Source organism: Xyrauchen texanus, chromosome 1, assembly GCF_025860055.1.
Source record: "Xyrauchen texanus isolate HMW12.3.18 chromosome 1, RBS_HiC_50CHRs, whole genome shotgun sequence".
Classification (NCBI taxonomy): Eukaryota; Metazoa; Chordata; class Actinopteri; order Cypriniformes; family Catostomidae; genus Xyrauchen; species Xyrauchen texanus.
The window spans coordinates 58,532,330-58,557,361 of record NC_068276.1 but is presented as its reverse complement, the minus strand read 5'-3'; the positions used below and the strand labels follow the sequence as shown (position 1 = coordinate 58,557,361).

The 25,032-nt window shown below is 39.3% G+C and overlaps 1 protein-coding gene and 1 pseudogene across 1 annotated transcript in view; one reads left to right on the top strand and one right to left on the bottom strand.

Annotated features, from left to right (window-relative positions):
• Positions 1 to 15,209, top strand: part of LOC127645622 (A disintegrin and metalloproteinase with thrombospondin motifs 7-like) — a gene marked incomplete at its 5' end in the record, with an annotated part of 80,250 nt that extends 65,041 nt beyond the window's left edge. Inside the window, one exon of the mRNA XM_052129293.1 lies at positions 10,381 to 15,209. Within this exon, the coding sequence (XP_051985253.1) occupies positions 10,381 to 10,529 (149 nt within the window). The remainder of the gene's footprint in view (positions 1 to 10,380) is intronic.
• A 2,149-nt stretch (positions 15,210 to 17,358) lies between these two features.
• On the bottom strand, positions 17,359 to 23,746 carry LOC127645613 (secretory carrier-associated membrane protein 2-like; annotated as a pseudogene).
• Between the last annotated feature and the right edge of the window lie 1,286 nt (positions 23,747 to 25,032).

Here is a 25,032-nt window from a genome sequence, read left to right as displayed (position 1 = left end):
TTTCCAGTAAAAATGTCACATTTTTAAGGCTATTCAGAGTTTTGTTTGTAAACTAGATATCCACAAGACGAACAGCATATTCTTACTTATATTTTTAAAATAGTCTGCACTCATTTTCTTACTGCTTAGTCGCTAAGTATTTTATAAGAAGAGTAATATAATGTAATAATAATGTCGGGCCACTCAACCAATCTTTGTGCTGCTTTGGAAGACCCACAGAGCAACAGCCTAATTTGCTTAGTTATAGTTGGCTCTGAACTTAAAACTTGGATAGAAAAACGTATTTTTATGACAAAATAGTAAACTTCATCTTTAATGGTTTGGTTGGTTGATACTTCAAGTTAGGCTAGATGTCCGTAATCCTCCACCAGAAAACTCGGGTACTTGACTTCAACAGAAGACATTGTTTGGAAAGTCTTCAGAAGAGGATTTCCATAATTGGTAGCATATTGTTTTGGTTTGTAGGCTACTTATCCAACTGCCTAAAACATGGCTCTTTTGGCTCAAGCTAGCGATGTTGAAGCCAGTTGTCATGGTGCCAGTTGGAGGACCTCATGGCCTTTGTGTTACTAGGGGAAGGTTTTGCATCACTGTGTTTTTAGTGATTAAGTACGCTCTCTGAGCGGACCTCCCCACAACATTTGTAAATCACTGCATCCCCAAGGGCTATTAATAGGATTGTTTTTTTTCGGATGCCTCAGATACTAACCGCTTTTGGCAAGGCATACTGCTCATCACAGGTCCCATTGCCACTGACACACATTTGGATGTTGAGAGAGGTCTTGCATAACTGTTGTTGTGGAATTAATTATTCTGGTGCCGTCTAAACACTTAAAACTCAAATGGATTCATGGCACTTCCATTGCAGTTACTTGCGACTTAATGAGGGCTGTTTTTGTGTCTCTTCTGTAACTTTAGAGGAGACACATACTGTATAAGATTACTTGGGTCTTTTTTTCTCAGATGAAAAATCGATGAAAGCAGGTGACGTTGGCAAAAGTCTCCATTTTGTTCTTCGGGTAAGCTTATTGCTGTATAGGAGATACAACTGAGATATTATTTTGACAATTGTGTAAAATAAATCTATAGGTTGTTATTTAGAAGCTTATAGTTTTCGGTCCGTATTGAAGAACAACTGTTGAACTTGATAAACTTGGAGAAATTGTTAAATGACGTTGTTACCAGGGATGGCGTTTATCAATTTTGTTATTGCCTCTTCTCTGCTCTTTTGGATGAGAGCCTGAAAGTAAACACAAACTATATTTCCCGTGTCCTCAGCATTGTTGAAGGGAAACTCTTCTTACAGGATGTTGGGGAGGTGCTTGTGACTCCAGAGTTCAAACCAGATAAATGAGCCCTCTCCCATCTGAAGGTCACTCACTGGGCCGTTCCTCAATGTGGAATAAATCATGTAAATACAGGAAGCTTGTGTGTGTGCGTATGATTAAACATGTGTGGGTGTTCCCCGTCTAGCGCACACACTTTTCATTTTGATTGAGTTGGTGGTAATTTGAGGTTTTGGACTGGTTAACAATAATCTGATCATTTATGAAACTATAATAGAGGGTTATATTGACAGTGTGTATGATTAAATGAGTTGTAATTAGATTTCATGCTGAATAACTACTGACCAATACAATCTGATTATCTCTGAAAACATCATTCAAGATTATAGTGATCGTTTAGTTCATTGTTAAGCTCTCTTGTACTGGGTACCAATGTTTATGGAAAGCCTGGAAATTGAATTATACAATTCGGGCTGGGTATTGCTACCGATTTCCTGATTTGAATCCGATTCACTAGCTCTCGATTTGGTTTAGATTCAGATTCATGTGGGCATATTTCAGTTATAATGTCCATTTTGCTTAATATGTGAAAGAAATATTTTCTAATGCTGATGCTAATGCTGTTAATTATACTGGGGGCCTTCTAACTTGGTACATTATTAATATGTTAATTTGACAAATTTTATCATTCGTTTTTCAACAATTTGGTCACATTTTAGCTTTTAAAAAATGTAAAAAATATTTTATATGGTGTATATACTGTATATACAGTAGATTTATAGATGCATAAATGAATGTGGTTTTTTTACATGCATAATTCGTTTTATTTAAAAGTATTTACATTGATTTGTAGAGCGCGTGCTAAAATGGTACTGTCTCTTTAAGAATAGTGGCAGCCGGGGCACAACTACACATTTCCGAGTGAGTATACAAAACTAAATTTTGTACCCCATGTATCTTTCAAGCAAGGGGGGGGGGGGTGGGGGGGTGTCATCCATTATAAGTGTTGAGTGGGGGGAGGGGTGATGTTGGAGGGGTTGCGGAGGCCGAGTGCTCCACCTATAGTGAGCCGCTGGCGCCAGGGCTGGACTGGGAAGAGAAACCGGCCCGGGATTTTACATAGCAACTGGCCCAAAGGGGGGGTGGAGGGGTGGGGTTGCTGTCCTTTTCTGCATATCGCGGCACCGTTTTGTGGTCCGTTCTACATATCAAGGCGGCTCATTTTAGCTTATCGCGGCCCATTCTGACCCCTCGGTCCTCCCGATGGCCAGTCCAACCCTGATCGCCCCCAGAGTGCTTCGGCCCACCGGGAAAATGCCGGTATGCCAGATTACCAGCCCTGGCTGGTGCCCCCCCTTTGCATGGCACCCCTATGCATTGCACACCTTGCATATATGGTTTGTGCCTCTGGTGGCAGGTCATCACAGACATTTTTAATCACTTGTGAAATTTGGTTGCATAATGCAAGTGGTTTACTCGCATTGTTGATGATTGCGCATAGAGTAAAAAGGTTGATTTGGGATTTAAGAATCGATATTGAGATCGGTCGAATAAAGGTTGCGATTAATTGGACAAATCTATATTTTTACCCAGCTTAAATTCCACAGGCCTGAAAACGTCATGGAAATTAATCAAATCTGAAAAAGCCACAAAACATTTCTATTTCTACAATTAATGGGAAATTTTGAAGTTATTCTCGCTACAGTTACTGACATATGCGTGTATCGTCCTGAATGGTGAATCACACATAACCTATGAATGAATGAACTCTGGCTGAGGATGCAGTCATGTGAGTGTAGTGACCTGACAAGACTTGACAGCTTTCACAGGCGATACTAAAGAAAGGACATGCAGTGATGATGTTTTACAGATAGAATAGTTTCAGGGGCAAATTTATGATTGGATTTATATAAATGATTCAGTGAAGTAATACACTCTGAAGGTCTAGCATGCAGCAAACCTTTTCTATTCTATAGGCTTATTTGTGGCCTGAGTGCTTGTCATCCGTCCGTCCATCCATCCTCAAGACAAAATATTCCCACTCATACCATGGCAGTGAATTGCATCCTAGTGCAAGAATCTTTGCTTGCTTACATGCTACAATTTAGCATGCTGACAAAAAGATATACTGTACAGTTATAAAAGCATATATATACAGTATGCCATGTTCTCCATACGATTATTTTATAGAGTCGGAAGTTCGACGACTATTATGTCGGAACACAAATGACATTTATTAGTATGATATTCAGTTATTTAGAACTACATCTGACAATACCAATAGTTCGGTGGTTCTGCGTTTTTATGCCACTTTGTTTCGGATCACTGATAATTAATTGCAAAACTTTGAAAGACATTTAAATAATACTTTAATGTTCCTTAATGTCTGTCAAGTTTCAGTGCGACTGGTCTCTGTTATAAACAAAACTCTGAAACAAAAAGCACATTTGTTACTCAAATTATCCTTGTGAGACCCCGCGTCCACGTGCATCATGGCTTTGCTATTAAAGGGTTAAACTTTCAGCGCACTGAGTTACAAAACTACATGGCATCAATCTCAGTTGGGTTTGTCTATTGGAGAAACTGCAACAAAACTACAGCTGGTAAGAAACCAGATGAAGTATTCACATGGAGTGGTGGTGGTGTAATGGTCTAAAGCACATAACTGGTAATCAGAAGGTCGCTGGTTCGATCCCCACAGCCACCACCATTGTGTCCTTGAGCAAGGCACTTAACTCCAGGTTACTCCGGGGGGATTGTCCCTGTAATAAGTGCACTGTAAGTCGCTTTGGATAAAAGCGTCTGCTAAATGCATAAATGCATAAATGTATTCACATTCAAACCTGTTTGAGTCAAAAGTGTAGTCTCTAGTTTTATCCGAGATCCCATTTAAAAAAAAAAAAACTGCATCGATTTATCACGAAACGGCACGCTGTTAAACACAATGTCCTCGTACGTAGACAATAGGACTAACTTCCTATAAAAACACTTTCCTGCATTCACTGTGCGTTATCACAGTAAGAATCAATCCATTTATCCAAATTATCCAAAAGCTGGAAAATTTTGCTTTCAGAGGCTGTAAATGGAGTTAGGATGAAAATAAGGTGCATTTCTGAGACCAGTGCAGACAGACAGCATACTGGAGGTTCAGTCATTCACTAATAAGGGAGCATCCTATAGATTTTCTCTGCAGCCTAGTGCATTCACTTCTAACATCCGGTCAAAGTTCAGTTTGAGGCTGCAGATGATGTTTGTACCACTCAACATGTTTGGCAGACATGGGACGATGATAATCGGTACATAGATTCAGAATTTTATTTTAAACATGGTTGGCAGAGATTTAATGATGCTGGCCATTAATTTTAATCAGAATGATTTATTCAGCTTTATAAAAAATCAGCTGTAACGTTCCAAAAACATGAATAATTAACACTCCTGGACACATAATAAACTATTTGATGAAAAAAAAAAAAAACATTCTATAGCTTGAAATTTCACAACTTAGTCCTGCTATCCACATATGTGGACATACATTTTTAGGGAAAACTATTTTCTGTAGGAGGTTTTTTTTTTGCTTGAATTTGAAATAATGAACTGATCAAATCTGTAGTGGGCCACTGGACTCTGATGCCAACATGCATTTGCAACATTTAAACATTTTATATTATATTTTCTTTTTTCTATATTGCCTTAATTTGGCTGCCTTTCGAATTAAAATAAATAAATACATGTGATTAATTGCTATTAATTCCATTCATTAATCAATTATATTTTATATAAATTAATAATAATTGTATTATTTATGATTTAATATGCATTTTATGTGCATGTGTATATATATACATATATAATGCCTAATGTGCGTATAGAAAAAGGCTTTCAATGTCCCGCTTTGTATGAAAGCAATGTTTATCCAATAGGCCCCGGGACACTTTGAGCTCAAGGGCCAAAAAGTGGTAATGCAACGTCACTTCTCCCACTACGTGCAGAGTGGCAGTGTGGAAAGGAAAGGGTTATGATGAGGGGGGTTCAGCATATGATCCCACTGCAGCTGGGGCCTCACTGACCCCACCGATGTCAACAGACCCTGTGATCCAGCAGCATAGGGAGATCGAGCCCTGACATGTGAACGAATCCTTCTGTTGGACGTCTTAAGAGGATTTCAATGGAAATTCACTCATGTTCTGCAACAGTTTGCTCCTGTGGAGCTTTTTGGAGTAAAGCTTTTCTTTTCTTTTTGTCTCTCCTCTAACTTCTTGATTCTGTTATCACTATAGCAAGACTAAATTTAGAGTGGGCTTCTAAGGGATAGGTCACCCAAAAATGATTTAGACATCCTCATTTGGTTCCAAACCCTGATTCCTTTCTTCCGTAGAACACAAAAGGAGATGTTAGGTGGACTGTTCCTGTAAGTCACCATTCACTTCCACTATGGAGAGAAAAAAAGCAATATAAGTGAATGGTGACTGAGGTTAACATTCTGCCTATCATCTCCTCAGTCAAATGGGTTTGGAGCTACATGAGTGTGAGTAAACAATCACAGAAAATACATTTTTGGTCAACTGGCCCTTTAAGTGATCTCAGCTGTGTATTATGTGTTCTAAATGGTATTCCAAGAGAAAATATTTTCCTTCATGCATCCAGACAAGGAAAATCAAGCCCAACAAAGGTCAAAAATGTGTTCTTTTAAACAGAGACCGGTTTCATGAAGACTTAATGAAGTTATGTTTATATTTGGAAATTTAAAGGAATACTCAACAAATTGTCTGCTTAACTTTCTTTCATGGAACACGTGTTTTGTGAACAATATTTCACAGAATGTCCAAGCAGCTCTTTTCAATACAACTAAACTGGATGGTGACTAGGGCTGTTAAGCTCCTAAAAGGACAAAAAGCATCATAAAAGTGCTGCTAAATGGTCCATATGACTGCTAAATGCTATATGTAATGGAAAGGAGGTGGCGAGAACTGGCTTGATAATATAAATAATAGTTTCATACAATACTGAAACAAAACACACAAAGTTGTCGGACAGCTGTCCGTAAATCAATCAATCAATCACACTCACTCACCCACTCTCACTCACTCACTCACTCACCCACCCACCCTCTCACTCACTCACTCACTCACTCACTCACTCACCCACCCTCTCACTCACTCACTCACTCTCACACCCACTCACTCACTCACTCACCCACTCTCACTCACCCACCCACCCTCTCACTCACTCACTCACTCACCCACCCACTCACCCACTCTCACTCACTCACTCACCCACTCTCACACTCACTCACTCTCACTCACCCACTCTCACTCACCCACTCTCACTCACCCACTCTCACTCACCCACTCACCCACTCACTCACCCACTCACTCTCACTGCAGTCTCTAGTCAGCCTTTATCCCTCTCTGAGGCTTGATTAGCCTGATTAGGGGCCGGGTGTGTGGAATCACTTCCACACTATATTACAAATCTTCTGAAGCCAAATGATAGCTTAGAAAAAGAGCAGCCTGGACATTAATCATAATATCTTTTTTTTTATTTTTGTCTTACAATAAAGAAAGAAAATCATACAGGTATGGAAAGACACGAAGGTGAGTGAATGATGACCGAATCTGAACTATCCCTCTCACTTTTACGTCTCGGTTTGAATAGAAAATCCCTGAGTTTGTGGCATGTCTAACGGTTTGTCTTTTTTCTCAAAACCTACCAGAACAAAATGCAACTGTAGTTTAAAGTGCCGGGTTTTTTTCAGGTCTGGGGGGTGTTACAAATGCATCAGTTTTGAAGTTTGGGAGGGCAAGATACATGATTGCTGAATCAATATAAAGATTTGTTTGTAGGTTTTCTGTAGCAATCATTGCAAGAAATAGGACTGAGGATCATTCCAGGGACTTTCTTTAGGAATCAAGCCCCGTTACGGAAGGACTGGAATAACAGAAGTTAATTTACACCGTGAAAAGTGTCTGTCATGAGCTGGACCATCAAGGCTGCTGGAAGCCAAATCCATCAGCATGCTGAAAGTGTCCTCACCCTCACCTCTCGTTGCCTTCCAGAATGTTTTTTTTTCCCACTCCCCCACCTCTCATTTCGTTAACAATTCCGAACAAAATCCCACATTCTGAAAGTGATTGAAGAGCGTGCGTGTCTTGTTGCCTGCTCAATTAGGAGTAGAAAGGGGGTTTGCAGCCTGATGTCATCAGGGGAGACTTTTGAAGTTCCACAAAGAACCTTTTATTCTCTAGTTCTTTAGAAAACCACGTACTGCAGCTTTAAAGGGACAGTTCACCCAAAAATGTGGTAATTATTTACAATCTCATTTTGTTCCAAATCTTTATGTGGATATTTTGTTTTATTGTGTGGATATAACACAAAAGTAGGAATATTCAAAGAGTCATTATGGAGCTCTTTCCTTACAATGACAGTTCACAGTCACCATTTCTGTCAGACTTAAAAAGGAGCTTCAATGGCTATATTTTTTCTGAAAACACAAGATAGCATTGTGCTACAAAAACGACCGGAATTTAAGTTATTATATACTGATAACCTTGTGATGCTTTTGTCCTCTTTGGAGCTTGAGAAATGTGCTTGTTATGAACGGTCATTGTTTGGAAAGAGCTGTGTAAAAATGCGACTTTTGTGTTCTACTGAAAAAACAACAGGATATATGGGTTTGTACGGTGGCCCTGGGGTGCACAACACAATTTGCAAAGCACAACCAAATTAACCTCCTCAGACCAGAGCGTGACTGCTGCGTGCATTTTCCATTTTCCTTCTGGATTTGTAACTAGCAGTACCTAATAAACAAGGGGAAAACAAATTCCTAAAAGTTTATGTCCACATATGTGGACAGCGGGACTAAGTTAAGAAATGTTAAATAATACCAAGCTTTAGAAAGTCAGATTTATTTATTTTCATCAAATTGTTTGTGTGTCCTGGAGTGTTGGGTATTCATGTTTTTGAGACGTTACAGACATTAAAGCTGATTTTCTATGAAGCGGACCAAATAATTCTGATTAAAAGTTATGGCCAGCATCATCCAATCACTGCCAGCCATGTTAAAAATACAATTTAGCATTATAAAAACTGAACTGAAACTGAACTTTTAGTCTGATTTTAGGAGTGAATGCACTTAGCTGCATTGAGAGCTATAGGATAGGATATAGGATGCTCCCCCGCTCCCCATTTAGTAAATGACTTAACCTCCAGTGTGCTGTCTGTCTGCACTGGTCTCAGAACAGTTAGAAATGCACCTAACTCCATACAAAGCCTCTGAAAGCAACATTTTTCATCTTTTGGATCAAAACATTGATTCTCAGTGTGAAAATGCACAGTACATTTATGCATTTGGCAGATGCTTTTATCCAAAGCGACTTACAGTGCACTTATTACAGGGACAATCCCCCCGGAGCAACCTGGATTAAGTGCCTTACTCAAGGACACAATGGTGGTGGCTGTGGGGATCAAACCAGTGACCTTCTGATTACCAGTTATGTGCTTTAGTCCACTACGCCACCACCACTCCAGTAAACATATAGGAATGCATTTACTAATGTTAATGAATAGAACCGTATTGTACAGTGATAACAAAATAAAATATAACACAATTTATATTAAAATGAAGCAAAACGACCCACAGATGTGTTAATGTAAGAGTATGTGAGCGAAGCTCCATGCGTGTGTGGTCCACCGGTAAAAAAAAACTTTGCTTAAATCCCGCTTCGACATGAAATGTCTCTGTATACTTGTTTCCAAGCATGTACACGGGGTGGCTACAGTGGCCCGAGCAACTGCCCCTTTGCCCACATGGGTTGAGGTGCCCCTGTGAGTGTTTTTCTCTTTGTCAGTATTTTTGCTTGATTAATATTCCCTACAATGTACCTAATATGCAATCTAAAAGGACTGTGGTTAATTCTATAATAACTATTATATCAGTAGATAGCATGTGCACCATTTGTTTTTCCTTTATATTTTTAAAGCAGCATGAAGTGAATCTGGACTTTATATGCATCAAACGATCATGTGTTGTGCATGTGCTCTTTATATGTACAGCATGGTTCCCTATCTGTCACTCGATTATCTAGGCTAACTAAGCCCTGTACTGGGGTAGGTGCTCTGCATGTGCTGGTTCCCCGTAGGTGAACCCATGCAACGTATATCTGCTAAATCGTTTCCCTGTTGGTAAGCATCCTTGGGCAGAGGCCCCTCTGTCCCAGTCACCATGTTTGTAGAAACTCCTCCCCCATTGGGTAGGACCTACCATGTAACTTCTCCACGTGACATATTTCCGACAAGGCTCGACAAGACCATGTGACATATTTCCACTCAAAATATCACCCCCACCCCTCTCTGGGCAGGGTGTGGTCTCCACGGTGTCTTCACCTTGGGAGTGACTGCACATGATAATATAGACAAGCCGAGAGTCAATGCAGCCGTTTACCTTGAGATTTTAGAGCACTTCATGCTTTATGGAGATGCTGATTTCCTTTTCCAACAGGACTTGGCACCTGCCCACAGTGCCAAAACTACTAGTAACTGGTCTTATGACCATGGTATTGGTGTGCTTGATTGGCCAGCCAACTCGCCTGAACTGAGCCCCATAGAGAATCAATGGATTATTGTCAAGAGGAAAATGAGAGACACCAGACCCAACAATACAGATGAGCTGAAGGCCGCCATCAAAGCAACCTGGGCATCCAATAACACCTCAGCAGTGCCACAGGCTGATTGCCTCCATGCCACGCCACATTGATGCAGCAATTTGTGCAAAAGATGGCAAATTGTCATTGCTTCCAGGGGAAAAAACGTTCCAATGGGAAAAACCTGGCTGTTATTTTTTGACTCGGAGCTCAAGTTTGATCAACAATAAATGCTGTTGACATGATGCCACAAATGCTGCTAACTGAACCCAGAACATTCCTCTAAGAAAACCATTTTTGTCTATCGGTTGTCGCTACTCATGCCGAGGTGTTAGTGCTCCTGTAATGTGTTATCTGGCTTAAAGGCAAATGCTGTAAGTGTGAACACGAATGCACAGCTAATCTCACTCCAGTGTCTCTCATGTTTGTTCTCTTTCTCTTGTTGTGTCTTTCAGGTCAGTTGTGTTTACGTGACCATTTGACATTTCGCTTCTGTCAGACCCTTCAGTGGCTTGGCCGATGTCAGCTGCCTTCAGTCCGTTCACAGTGCTGTAAGACCTGCGGTCTGCGCTCACGGGGCAGTCAACGCACCACACGCCGCTGAGACACAGGGGGATCGTTGGACGACTGCTCTCGGCCATGGAACACATTTCAAGCACAGATTGGTACCGGCTATTACTCAAAGTAGCTATGGACCAATCCACACCAATCTGGTCTGACAGCATCTGAGACAGGCACTTGGAGTGGAAGTCTACAGGACTCTACACAAAAAACATTTAAATACACATTATGCAACCATCGGCAACGGGCACACACAGCAATCGGAGACTTTAAGTCCCAGACCAGTTGTCGACTTAAAACATCAAAGGTATTAATAAGTGCTTTAACAAAATACAAGCTGCAAATGTCTTCTTTTAAACTCTCCATAATGCATTGCCCCATAGACTTCCATTGTAAGTGTACTTCTGTAAATGCAATGCTTGTTGCTATAGTAACTGACGAGTCAAAATTATTTTCCATGCTAATTGAGTTGAACTTTAATACCAAGCATTCCTGTAACACATAAATGGTGCTTAAATTGCATGTTTATTTATATTTTATACATTATTATTATTATTATACAATATTAATATACATATTATTAAACCAGGTAGATTGGTCTATCTTGCCATCTCAGTAGTTACTAGTTAAACTTTTGTGCCAAGAGTGTTTCTGTTGAACAGTTGCTGGTCATTTTATGGATATACAGAAACTTTGAACTCTGCAGGTAATTTAAAGGAACGGTTCATCCAAAGTGAAAATTCTGTCATGATTTACTGATTCTCATGTTGTTCCAAACCTCTCCGACATTTTCCATGGAATACAAAAGATATGGAATAGTATGTCCTCCTTTCCCCAGCCTGATCTTGTGAAAATTACGTGACCATGGCAACATTTGTGCACAACTAAATGATGTGCTTCATTACACATTTCCCTGCAGTTTACCAGTAACATTTCCAGCGGGGGGCGCCAAAAGCGAGTGAAATGGTGTCGTAATCAGACTAGGGTAATGCGGTGAATGTTATATGGAGGTTAAAATGCACCGACCTAACCTAAAACTAACAAATAGTGATCTAAAATCAAATGAGAGTTAGACACATAACAGACATCCTTACACATAACTAACGCCTAAACCTAACGGATAGTGTACTCGAAGCAAATGCGACATGAAAAAACACATTTTATGAAGCACATTAAATGAACAGTGTTCATTTCACCAGGAAACTGCAGCAAAATGCAGAACATGGCACGTAAAACTCAAGTTTGCACAATTTTTGTTCATTCTATGAGACTAAGTTGCATTTGAAAGCGAATAAGTGCAATAAAAGCAGTCTATGCAACTTATGCATTTTATTCCAACTTTACTGAAGCCACATGATAGCTTTTTTGTTCACTGTTAATTTTCACTTTAATCTCATTCACACATGCAAACCATTCAAATATGATGCTTTCAAGACATGGTTTGACGTCACTGACACTTGAGATGATGGTTGATGTCATTGACGTCAAACCTGGCCCAAAGTGTATTGAGGTGATAACAGAATTTTCATTTTTGGTTGAAGAGTCAGAGCGCCGCAGCTCAACACGGTTATTTTCAAATTAGTGGCCATTTTGCGCTGTTTAATCAGACACTTTTTCCTCCATTGATAGTGAGATTACAGCAGCCCTCCATGCATGCATTTCCATGTAACTGCAAGTCAAGATTTTAGCAATGCTTTCTATTTATTGCAGCTGATAGCAAGAAAGCGGTCAAACCAGAATTAAGTACCTGGTGCTGCAAAATTGGTGCTAAAGGAGGCGGTAAGCGCCTTAATGAGTCTAGTGTTGACTGACTGGTACTTGAATTCTATACACAGACAATGTTACATGTCTATATTTGGTTACTGTTTGGATTACTAAATAATAAACAAAATAATTACCAAGCCAAGGCACTCAATGAACTACCACTTTGGAATTGCATCCCCTATAGAGAATATGTCTTTATCAATTATCAATGTCTGCTTTTATAAACGGTCACATGATTCCTTTTATAATGCAGTCTTAAAATGTTTCTTCTCTTTTCCTCACAGTATTGTATGCGTACGGTGTATAATAAGGGACACAGCTGTTGCCAACAACATAGACATCAGTTTAATGGAATGTTCCAGGTTCAATACAAGTTAAGATAAATTAACAATGTTTGTGTTATAATGTCGATCACTACAAAAACGAATTTCGACTCATCCCTTATTTATTTAATAGGGTCATGAAACTTTTTTGAAATTATTATTTTAATATGTTCCATGAGGGGGAGCCTGGGTAGCTCAGCGAATATTGATGCCGACTACCACACCTGGAGTCGCAAGTTTGAATCCAGGGTGTGCCGAGTGACTCCAGCCAGGTCTCCTTAGCAACCGATTGGCCCGGTTGCTAGGGAGGATAGTCACATGGGGTAACCTCCTCGTGGTCGCTATAATGTGGTTCTCACTCTCGTTGGTGCGCGTGGATGCCACGGAGAATAGCGTGAAGCCTTCACACGCACTAGGTCTCCGCGGTAACATGCTCAACAAGCCACGTGATAAAATGCACGGATTGACGGTCTCTGACGCGGAGGCAACTGAGATTCGTCTTCCGCCACCCGGATTGAGGCGGGTCACTACGCCACCACGAGGACTAAGAGCGCATTGGGGAGAAAAGAAAAATATATGTTCCATGAGGTTCACTTATATTAATAATAATATTAAAAGTCATTTAAAAAAGTCATTTATTTGTAAACGTGATTATCCACCCTTATTCTGACCCTCTTTCAGAAATGCTCTGTTTTGCTGCTGCTACTAATTTAAGACTTAACAGTATACGCCCACTGTTATGATTGGCTCTCTGCTCTTGACTGACCTGCCATATCACTGCTCACCACTACTGGGCGGGGTTACGGAAGTAATTCAGTAAAGTAGGCATTGATGTGTTATTGTGAAGGCGGTCTTATGCAAATGTCTACCACAGTGTGACATCACAATCTGTGATGTCACAGGGAAGTTTTGAGTTCTGAAACTTACTGTATGCCTTTATAGTACAATGACATCTATGTTAGAAGATGATCTAAGTTGATTCTTCATGTCATGACAGCTTGAAAAAATAGTTTCGCATTTATGATGGAAGTGAATGGGGCCATGCAGAAATATTAAAATAAACACCATTTCAAAAGTATAACCACAAGACATTATTATTGATTACAGGGTTTACTGACATTACGTCGTCATAATAACAAAGTTATAATATTTGATAAATTGTAACTTTACACAGATAAGATTAGTACGTGAATTGATACATTAAAATCATGTTAACGTGTATAAAGTTTTCTTGTGGCTATACTTTTAAAACTGTATTTTAGTGTACGGAGTGGTGGTGGTGTAGTGGTCTAAATCACATAACGGGTAATCAGAAGGTTGCTGGTTCAAGCCCCACAGCCACCACCATTGTGTCCTTGAGCAAGGCACTTAACTCCAGGTTGCTCTAGGGGATTGTCCCTGTAATAAGTGCACTGTAAGTCGCTTTGGATAAAAGCGTCTGCCAAATGCGTGAATGTACATTTTTATGTTCATGCACTGGCCCCATTCACTTTACTGTAACACCTATTTTTTATTTTCTTTCCTTTATTTTTTAAATAAACAAGGGACTGGTCGAAATGATATTTTCTTGTATTCAGCATTACCACAAGCGTTGTTGACCGAGCTTAAATGTATTGAGCTTGTATAACTGTACAAATATTTATTCTATTTCAAATGTACATTAAATATTACATTAGGTACATGTTTGCTTATAGGGATGTTTTTTGGCTTTTTGGAATAGGCTACATGAATACTAATCGTCAACCTTTAGATGCATTTGTATATTGCTGCATTAGTCAACATAGCATGCATATTTTAATATTTTCCCATGCATTTTGATTAGTTCCCTCAGATATTTGACTCGGCTTTCTAATACAGAACAGAATAGCTTTATTGGAATAATAAACAATATGTTGCTTCTCTGAATAGGTGATCATGGAACTAAACCAAACCTATGTAAAGAAACTAGTTTATTTTGTGTGCATCATCATCTTTCAGGTTTCATTTTTTTAAAATATCAGATTCAGGAAATCTACAGGCTTTACTCAGGTAACACATTTGCATCTAATATACCATTTTTGTGTGATAATTTACATTTACTTCATTCATCAAGGATCCATCTGATGTGTTTTGCAGAAATCATTCAGTTTTGTTGTTTTGCTTCATTCATCTTGTTATGGATGTTGTTTTTTTTATCTTACCATTGTAATAATATATTGTTTGTTGAGTCTTTGTTTAGCCTTGTAATTCTGTGATTCGCTGTCTGTCCAATAGACACAGACATGTTTTCTTGGTTTAGATATTAGACATTTTTCACAAAATATGGTTATTTCTACAATACCTTTCTTTTTGGGAAAGATTATCATGTTTGATATCACTTCTGCACTATTGTAACACCTTTCTATTGTGTATTGCTTTATGCCATTTTTTATTATAAGATTAATTGAGCTGTATCTCTATTCTCAAGGCTAGTTTAGCTTAAAATAATCAAATCTTGCGAATCAGTCTACAAATCTGAGTCTTTGTAATGAGCTGCAGCAAATGTCAGCATTTCATCTGATGTCACTTAATATCTCTAATACAATATTAAAAGGCCCTTTTTGTAAATCAGTCATCCAGGGGAAAGGCTCTGCATAAATGATTACTCGTTTCTATTAAAAGATATTGCTTAATTCCATTCCTTTAGAGGTTTTGTTGCTTAACGATTGGGCTGTGTTGAAATGAAATGTGTTATTTGAGGCTGTGAATGAATAGTTACATATTCCATGTCGATATAAAGGGATGCATTTTCATCCCATCTGTCCCTGGGCATTGTCAGTCACTTATAAATCCAATTTAGGAAGAAAGGCAGGGGGTGTTTAAAGCTACATGCTATTGTTGGAGACCCGTCTGCTTTCGTGAAATTTCCAACTGCTGACATTTCCTTAGACCTTATAAGTAAATGACAGCAGTCAAATGCATTAGTGCCTTGCTCGCTTGGAAAAGTTGCTAAGGAAAAATCCTTTTCGGAACAAAAGCGGATGAAAATTTGGGCGGGCACTGTTGCGCTCTATTATTAGCCATCGCCATTTTTCCTGCCCATGTGAGAACTCTAATAATCATATAGAGAAGAGCATCCAGGCGGGACAAAAATGATCAAAGTCTTATTGGCTAATTGTAAATCAGAAGCTCAGCAAAGCCTGACAACCGGGTGGGACCCAAAATGAACCAGAACCACTTGTCCAGTCAACACGATCTTTACTTCCCTGAACTCATATGTTACAGGTATCTGCTGATGTTTTCCACGAAATTGGGCATCTTTTATTTTAAAGTTAGCTGTGGACAGTAAATTAGACTACTCCAAAAGGAGTGATTCACGTCAATGTCAATCCAATTGATCAAAATTACAATTATGATCTTTACCATAATCATGCAGTCTTACTGGATAGTCTCGTTTTTCTAAAATGGTCATTTTTGGAATAATCCAATAAGTCCAACATTGCCCTCTGCTGGCATCTGTTGTGTAGGGCATGATTTATCTCAGCACTTAGACATATATATATATATATATATATGGCTTGAATATCTGATTGTCTTGTCATTACTTTGTGCACTACACACATTTTGCAAATCAAAATATAGAGAAAATCTTACCAGTGCTTATATACTTAAACTTGGAAATGTATTTCACAAGTTGTACATACAAAGGAAGCAATGGACCACATAAACAATATAAAATGTAATTATTCAATTTAATTAAATAGTCAAAAACAGTTAGCAGCCCACACACGACAACAACAGCAAAAAAGGCATCTATAATTTAAAAACATTTTTGTTCGTAGTTGAGAACACTGAAAAACCATCACATCAGTTCAACAAGACTGTAACAAAGTAACAAAAAGATGAGCACATTATCACCACAGTACTATGATTTAAAAACAGAGTTATTATCAATACAATTGACAACTATTAAAGCAGGGCCACCAACATCCCCATGATTGATCTCAAAAGCTAAAAGAAAGCGTCCTACTTGAAAATGCCTTTCTTCAAATGTTGTAGTAGCATTGCTGGAATATCAGCCGAATACGGTTCAATTTATCTAGGATATAATGACAGTGCAGAATCATTTCAATGATAAACGATATGCAACGCTACAGCTCACAAACGTCACTAAAAGGTTTTTAAATGCATACCGGGGATGGGGTGGGGACGGGGGTATATTAACATATACTGACTCAACATTAACACAGGGCGGCTGTGGCTCAGGTGGTAGAGCGGGTCGGCTGCTAATCGCAGGGTTGGCGGTTCAAATCCCGGCCCACATGACTCCACATGCCGAAGTGTCCTTGGGCAAGACACTGAACCCCAAGTTGCTCCCAACTTAGGCTAGCGCCTTGCATGGCAGCTCTGCCGCCATTGGTGTATGAATGTGTGTGTGAATGGGACACAGTGTAAAGTGCTTTGGTAACCTCTGAGGTTAGAAAAAAGCGCTATATAAGTGCAGACCATTTACCATTAACCCAACAACTACATATTCATTTCAATGTTAATTACAATTCGACCAACAGAGACCGTGCCTTCGAGACACTTTCATTATACATAACTTGTGCATAAAACCACAACTAGTATTGCCTTTGTTCATTTAAAATGAATATAGGAGGAAAGGACAGCCTATATCCTGATAACCAACTCATTTTCTCACCAATTTACAGCCAGGTAAAACTATTTCACAGTCCTGTATTTTCAGTACCAAATGAATGTATTGCACCCGAGTTTGCCGGAAGTTTTTGGAATAATGTTGTAATGAAACGGCGGTATCTGTGGGTGCTAACGGAAGGCTCCCTGTACAGCTGAAGATGCAGCCGAAGCTGCCGCAGTCTGAACGGTTCGGTTAGAAATGACACCCTGTGAAAACTCGTCCTGAGCTTTCTGGAAGCTCGCACCAGTCCGCCTATACTTGGAATGAACCTGAAAAGACAGTGTGCATGTGAAACTTTGCGGTCTATAATATCTAAATCACAGCATGCTTAAATAGCACGAGAGATATAGCTAAACTGCACAGCATCAGTTTGAGTTAAACAACTATTTTACAAGGTAACGATAACTTTTCCAAAGTTGCCAAGGAAGCATGCACACAATGAAAAATGAAAGCATGTACAACCATATATGCTCACTACAGAATAAACTATCATGCAACTATGAACCCATGCAATAAAACCTGCAATACACACAGTATTTAGTTGAAATGGCTTCACCAAAGACACAAATGAATAGAAACTTAAGTGGTTTTGTTGCATTCAGCACCTCTCTTGCAATGAAGACATGGTGCTACACTTAAACAGACTTACCATTTTCAGTAAGACGACTGAGAGCACAGCGTTGACAGTGAAGAAACCAGCTACCACCATCATAAACACAGACACTGCTATATTAGTACTGAGCATAGTGATGGCTGTGATCCAACCACTAGAAGACAATCATTACACGCATTACTTTTGTAGGACACTTTCATACTGAGTTTTGCAATCAACACATTTAAATATAGTCTTTAGTTGTGGTTAAGTTGTGACTTAACCACTATCCAAAGTATCAGATGACAGCAGAACTATGATTTTAAAAGGGATAGTTCAACCAAAAATGAATATTCATCATTTACTCACCCTCCTGGCATCCCAGATGTGTGTGACGTCTTTTCATCAGCAGAACACAAATTACAGTTTTTAGAGGAATATCTCAGCTCTGTAGGTCCATACAATGCAAGTGAACAGGTACCAAATTTACATAAAGGGAGCATAACATGAATCCATTTAACTCCAGTGGTTTAATCCATGTGTTCAGACACAATATGACAGGTGTGAGTGACAAACAGATCAATATTTAAGTAATTTTTGTTTATCATAAATTCTCCACCCTGCCCAGTAGGGGGTGATATACATGAAGAATGTGAATAAACAAAAACAGAAGTTTCTCACACACACACACAAAAGACAAAGATCCCCCATTTAGCCTTAACAGACTGTAGGGGCAAGTGCTGTTAGCGAGCACCTATGAAGGCCGGAACGGTGCACGAGGGGGTGGGTGGCCAGCACCACCACCGACCGCCTTTGTCTCCCCAGTGGTGATGTTTACACACCGCACCAGGTACTCATTTTAGGCTGAGTCTACCTAGGGGAGGCCCGGGACCGGTTCAGATAATCGTCACTGGTGTTGGCTATGAGCAGGACTCAAACTCGGGTCGCCAGGTTCGTAGCGCAGCGCGCTAACCGCTCCACCCACCGACACTCACTCACTCACTCACTCACTCACTCACTCACTCACTCACTCACTCACTCACTCACTCACTCACTCACTCACTCACTCACTCACTCACTCACTCACTCACTCACTCACTCACTCTCTCACTCTCTCTCTCTCTCACTCTCTCTCTCTCTCTCTCTCTCTCTCTCTCTCTCTCTCTCTCTCTCTCTCTCTCTCTCTCCCTCCCTCCCTCCCTCCTAGGGTGAAGGTTCACTTTCATTAGATTCACTCAGATGTATCTCACTGAAACACCTTGTATCCGGGTCGGTACCAGCAGAGGAGCGCAGGAGGAGTAAACAAAATAAACCACAGGATTGAAAGTCCAAAGTCCACTCCGTTCTGAGAAGATACAATGAAGTACGCCAGACACGCCAACAGATTGAGAAACAGCGTAACACTGTGATCTGTGAAACAAGTTCAAATAAGTGCCTTAATATCTGCACTTACATAGTCATGAACGTTTATGAAGAATTGGGGTAAGTTCAGAATAGCACAAATTGTACTACTTTGAGTATGCAATAGGCACAGTATTCAAATGTTCTGCATGCATCGAATACTGTTCCAGGATGACACTACTACATTCGAGAAAACATGCGTAGAGTTAAAGATCGTAATGAGGTCATACTCATACATAAATGTAGCATATAAAACTTCAAACAGACTTAGTTAAAAAAATATATATTCTGGGTTCAGTAGAAGTTAAGCTCAATCGACAGCCTTTTTGGCATATTGTTGATTACCACAAACATCTATGTTTAATTATTTTTGACTTTCTTGTAAAACAAACAACCCCAAAAATATAGCTTACAGTGAGACACTTACAATGGAAGTGAATGGGGTCAATTTTTGGAGGGTTTAAAAAGGCAGAAATGTTCTTACATTAATTCTTCTGTTAAATCACTGTGTATTATTTGAACCGTAACGTTGTTTAAAGCGTTCTTTTTACAGTCGTTTTAGGGTTTACGCATTACGAAGTCATGGCAAAAAAAGTTGCACACATTTTTTTTGATAATTGCAAGCGAATTTCTTACACTAAAATCATGTTAACATGCATATTGTTCACGTCTTGTGGCTATACTTCTAAAACATTGAGTATTTTAACGTTAACGGATTTGCCCCATTCACTTCCATTGTAAGTGCCCCAGATTTATGCTTTTTTTTTTTTTTATAAGAAAATAGAGGGACAAGTCAAAATGTATTTTGTGGTAGTCAAAATTATGCCAGAAATGCCACCGATTGAGCTGAACTTGCATTGAATCCGGAATATTCCTTCAAAAGTGTGCCCTACTCCCACTGAGGGAATAAATGTTTGTTTCGTTGAACATGCATTCACTTACACATCCAAAGGTAGTACATCATCTTGCAAACCCTCTGATATTCTACAGGAATTTCCTCATTAAAATCTTGATAGAAGCAAGGTTTTATCGGGAAAAACCTCGGCAATGGAGGCCAGTTGTTTTCTTTGCCTGTAAACAAACAGTTGTCCATCATGTCATCTGTATAACAGACCTCAGCAGAAAGATTTGTAGAATTAGCTCAGTTATATTCCCGTGCGTGAATGTGGAGGATGATTGCGGCTCACCGTGCGTTGGAGCTCGATCCCGAAGCTCTTGTTCTTTACGCTCCAGCTCCGCGGCCTTCTTTTCAAGTTCTGCTTGCTGACGGAGGAGCTCAGCCTGTCCTGCAGCTACACTGGCCTGATAGAGAGACCACACAAATGCTGCTTTACTGTATGTACCTTTATATCTCTCATTTAAAAAGACAGACATATTTGGCTTTATTCATGAAACACGTGCAGAATACGTTTGTTGTGTGTAAATCTTTCATGAATCCATCCTTACGAAAATTGTCCCATTAAAGTAAATATTCAAAAACTGGTTCTGCACGTGTTTCATGAATAAGGCCCATTGTGTGTGATATACAGTTCAGCATCAGCATTAATCAAGGCGGTACTAACCTGAGGACTGGGCTCCACTGTGGTCTGGAGAACTGCTGGTTGAGATGCGGCTGAGATGGGTATGGTACGTCCATCCTTCAATGACAATTCATTTCAAACTCTTTGCATGTGATCAATACAGAACACAGACAGCTTTAAAATGTTCCAGTAAAAAAAAAAAAAATTTCAATCCTCAAAGAATTCTAATGAGAATTCTATTGGAATTTCTATTTGACAATCTGTGATAAATCCAAAAGGAATCCTCCAAGATTCAAATAAGTTCCTATGGAAACTAAACAGAATTTCTGAAGAAATTAACTAAAGTTCGGGAATTTCAATTTGTCCAGAAGGATTTTATTTGATTCATTTTGAAAAGGTTTCAACTTTTAATTCTATTACCTAAACAATAGAATTGGCACAGGACTTTTTGTCTAGGGGGTGTAAATCGGCAGTTTCATCACGATACGATCTCGAAGCGATACTCTTGGCCAGCGATCCAATGTTTGCTAATACCTCAAAGTCTGCTATGATACGATTTGATTCAGGGGCTGTGATAAATATTACGATATTATGTGCCTATTTTACACAATTACACTTATTAGCTCTCTGAAAAGTGCAAATTCAGTATCAACATCGGGAAATCCACAAAAAAATTATATATATATATAGGCCTATATATAAAAACACTGGTGGCCCAAAGTTAAGAATAATGTTCAGATTTTGCTGTTTTGGAAGGAAATTGGTACTTTAATTAATCAAAGTGGCATTCAAATGATCACAAACTATAGTCAGGACATTACAGATGTGGAAAAACAGCATGATATATTTGAAAAAAGTCATTTTTGATCAAATCTAGACAGCAGCATCACTCCAACACCTTATCCTTGAGTAATCATGATAAATTGCTAATTTGGTAGAAAATCACTTGTCATTATATCAAACACAGCTGAAAGATATTTGGATCATTAAATGAAGCTTAACCTTGTATTTGTGTTTGTTTTTGAGTTGCTACAGTATACAATAGACTGGCTTGTCTTACGGTCAATATTAGGTCAAAAATGGTAAAAAAGAAACCGCTTTCTCTAGAAACTCATCAGTCGATCATTGGTTTGAGGAATGAAGACTACAAAATGCTTGAAATTGAAGATTTCATACAAAGGTGTAACTACTGTCTTCAAAGACAAAGCACAACTGGATCTAACAAGGACAGAAAGACATGTGGAAGACCAGATGTGCAACTAAACAAGAGGATAAGTACATCAGAGTCTCTAGTTTGAGAAATTGACGCCTCACATGTCCTCCGCTGACAGCTTCATTGAATTCTACCTGCTCAACACCAGTTTCATGTGCAACAGTAAAGAGAAGACTCAGGGGTGCAGGACAAAACAAAATGAAAAGGTTCGAGAGGGCAAAGAAACACAGACATTGGACAACAGAAAAGAGTGTTATGGATCTAAACCCCATTGAGCTTTTGTGGGATCAGTTAGACTGTAAGGTGCGTGAAGTGCCCAACAAGACAGCCACATCTATGGCAAGTGCTACAGGAAGTGTGGGGTGAAAGGTCACCTGAGTATCTGGACAAACTGGCAGCTAGAATAACAAGGATCTGCAAAACTGTCATTGTTGCATGTGAAGGATTTTTTTAATGAAAACTCTTTGAAGTAGTTTAAGTAGTTCTGAAAATTTTCTTTCAAATTGTAATAGTAATTTTTCACGTTATTAATGTCCTGACTATATTGTATATGACTGACACATTGTGATCAGTTGAAAGACACTTTGGTGAATAAAAGTACTAATTTCTTTCCATAAGAGCAAAATGTGTACATTATTCCACACTTTTGGCCGTAGTACGGAGCCCCGAAGTGACCTGTGCAAAAAAAATCTAAGAGAATTTCGCGTCGCGCACGAGAAACTTATCGCGTCGCACGAGAAACTTCAGCGTCGCGCACGAGAAACTTTCGCGTCGCACGAGCAACTATCGCGTCGCACGACGAAACTATGGCGTCGCGCACGAGATACTTCGCGTCGCGCACGAGATACTTTCGCGTCGCGCGGCAACTACTCAGCGTCGTACGAGAAACTTTCGCGTCGCACGAGACTTCGCGTGCGACGAGATACTTTCAGCGTGCGCCGCAGCTATCAGCGTCGCGCACGCGTTACAGTTTCCGGTGTGTGTATAGCTCTTTTCCGATTAGCGTCATTGCCATCATTCATTTACTCAAAGATACTGAGAGCATGGATGCGCATGAATTTATAGAGATATATTTTAAACTTGGCCTTCAATACAAAGACATTACTGTCTATGACATTTGTAATACTGTCATGGCTGAGACACGCTTTGATCTGCCAAAGGACACTAATCAAGCAATAGACTTGTACTTGTACTTGCATTTAACACGAGAACTACGGAATTATATAACTAGCCTACTAGAATGGCCATAGTGGTCATTCTGACCGTTAGACTGTACCAAATGTCATGTCATATTTACATTCGAAACTTCTATTGAGGTTTTAGAATGAAGCTTCTAATGTCTGTCGTCATATTTTATATCGTCATCACCCTAAAAATGTATTGAATAAAATAGAATAATATGGATCAAATGGAGCGCTAAGCTGAGCATGAATAGTCCTACATAATCACGATCTTTTTTTGTAATATATAATAGTGCTAGACTATACACAAACATAGGCCTATATATATTATATATTAGCTGCTAGACTGCCCGGAGGAAGGTGCGTGCCTACAGCTTTGTGTACAGCAAGTTTTTTCACTGGAATCAAAATCCATGAATAAATGAATCTGTTATATTAATAATAAACACCAGGACACGAAATTTTAATTCTAATGATTGTGAAAATGTATTAGACAATCCAAAACATTTGATATATTACCAAACAATTAATGACAATTAAAGCGATGTTTACCTTTAAAGGATTGACATCAACTGGCTCGGCAAAGGGGTTGTTGACTAATCCAGACATCGTGTCTTGAAGTGAAACACAGGTGTGCTGCTGCTTGAGAAATTACCTGAGCGCGCACATCTCACTGCGCATGCGTGATCTCATTGTCTGCTCTTAAGTGCCTTTTGGCAGCTCTGCGCAAACTCAATAAAATCAATACTGATTTGAGTACTGATGTGGATTACATTTGAGACCTTACATGTGTCATGTGGATGAGAGAGAGCCATGGCATGTTGTCAGATTTTAAATATGTTCTTTAATCATATTTGGACCAACTGTTTTGGAGGGTTCGGTCTTTCCCCATTCAAGTAGATAGGAACTGTACTTTTATGTGACTTTGATAGAAGAAAATAGCTTACCCATTGAGTTCCAAATTTGGCAGCCGAGTGGACTGACTTGCCTTGAAAAGTTACTTCGGTAATACCTCCCAGCTTTGCAATCACAATATTGCATTTCTATGTCAATTTGATAGAGCATTTTGAAACCACTGTATTTTGTATCATGGTATCGCCATTATTATTATTATAGATCCATGTTAGAAGCATATTCTTTGTATTATAGAGGGGGAAAAAAAATGCTTTTTCAAAGCATTTAAGAATATTCAGGGTTGGTTATGGCGTTAATATAATATAAGAAAAAGTCTACCAAAATAAATGAAATCTGAAAAAGTAAAGCATTTCAAATCATATGCATAATGTAAATTTGTAATATTCTGTCATGCAAAATGTGAGTTTTGAAAGTTTGGAGCTTGAAAGAAGTGCAAAAATGTTTTAGTAGAGCAAAATAATATTTGTTTTCCCATATCAATCATTTTTATATTATTGTTTAAACAATACAATTGTACCTCTTTGTACAATGTTGCCAAAAAAGCCAAAAAGTGATCCAATGATAAAATAAGGTAGGAGGCAAAATATTGTTAAAATTAGTATCTTTTCGGCCAAAATTATTTATTTTTTTCTCCCCTTTTCTCCCCAATTTGGAATTCTCAATTCCCAATGCGCTCCAAGTCCTCGTGGTGGCGTAGTGACTTGCCTCAATCCGGGTGGCGGAGGACGAATCGCAGTTGCCTCCTCGTCTATATCCGTCAATACGTGCATTTTATGTGGCTTGAGCGCGTTACCACGGAGACATAGTGCATGTGGAGGCTTCACGCTATTCACCACGCGCCCCACCGAGAGCGAGAACTAAATGATAGCGACCACGAGGAGGTTACTCCATGTGACTCTACCCTTCCCTAGCAACCGGGCCAATTTGGTTGCTTAGGAGACCTGGCTGGAGTCACTCAGCACACCCTGGATTCAAACTCG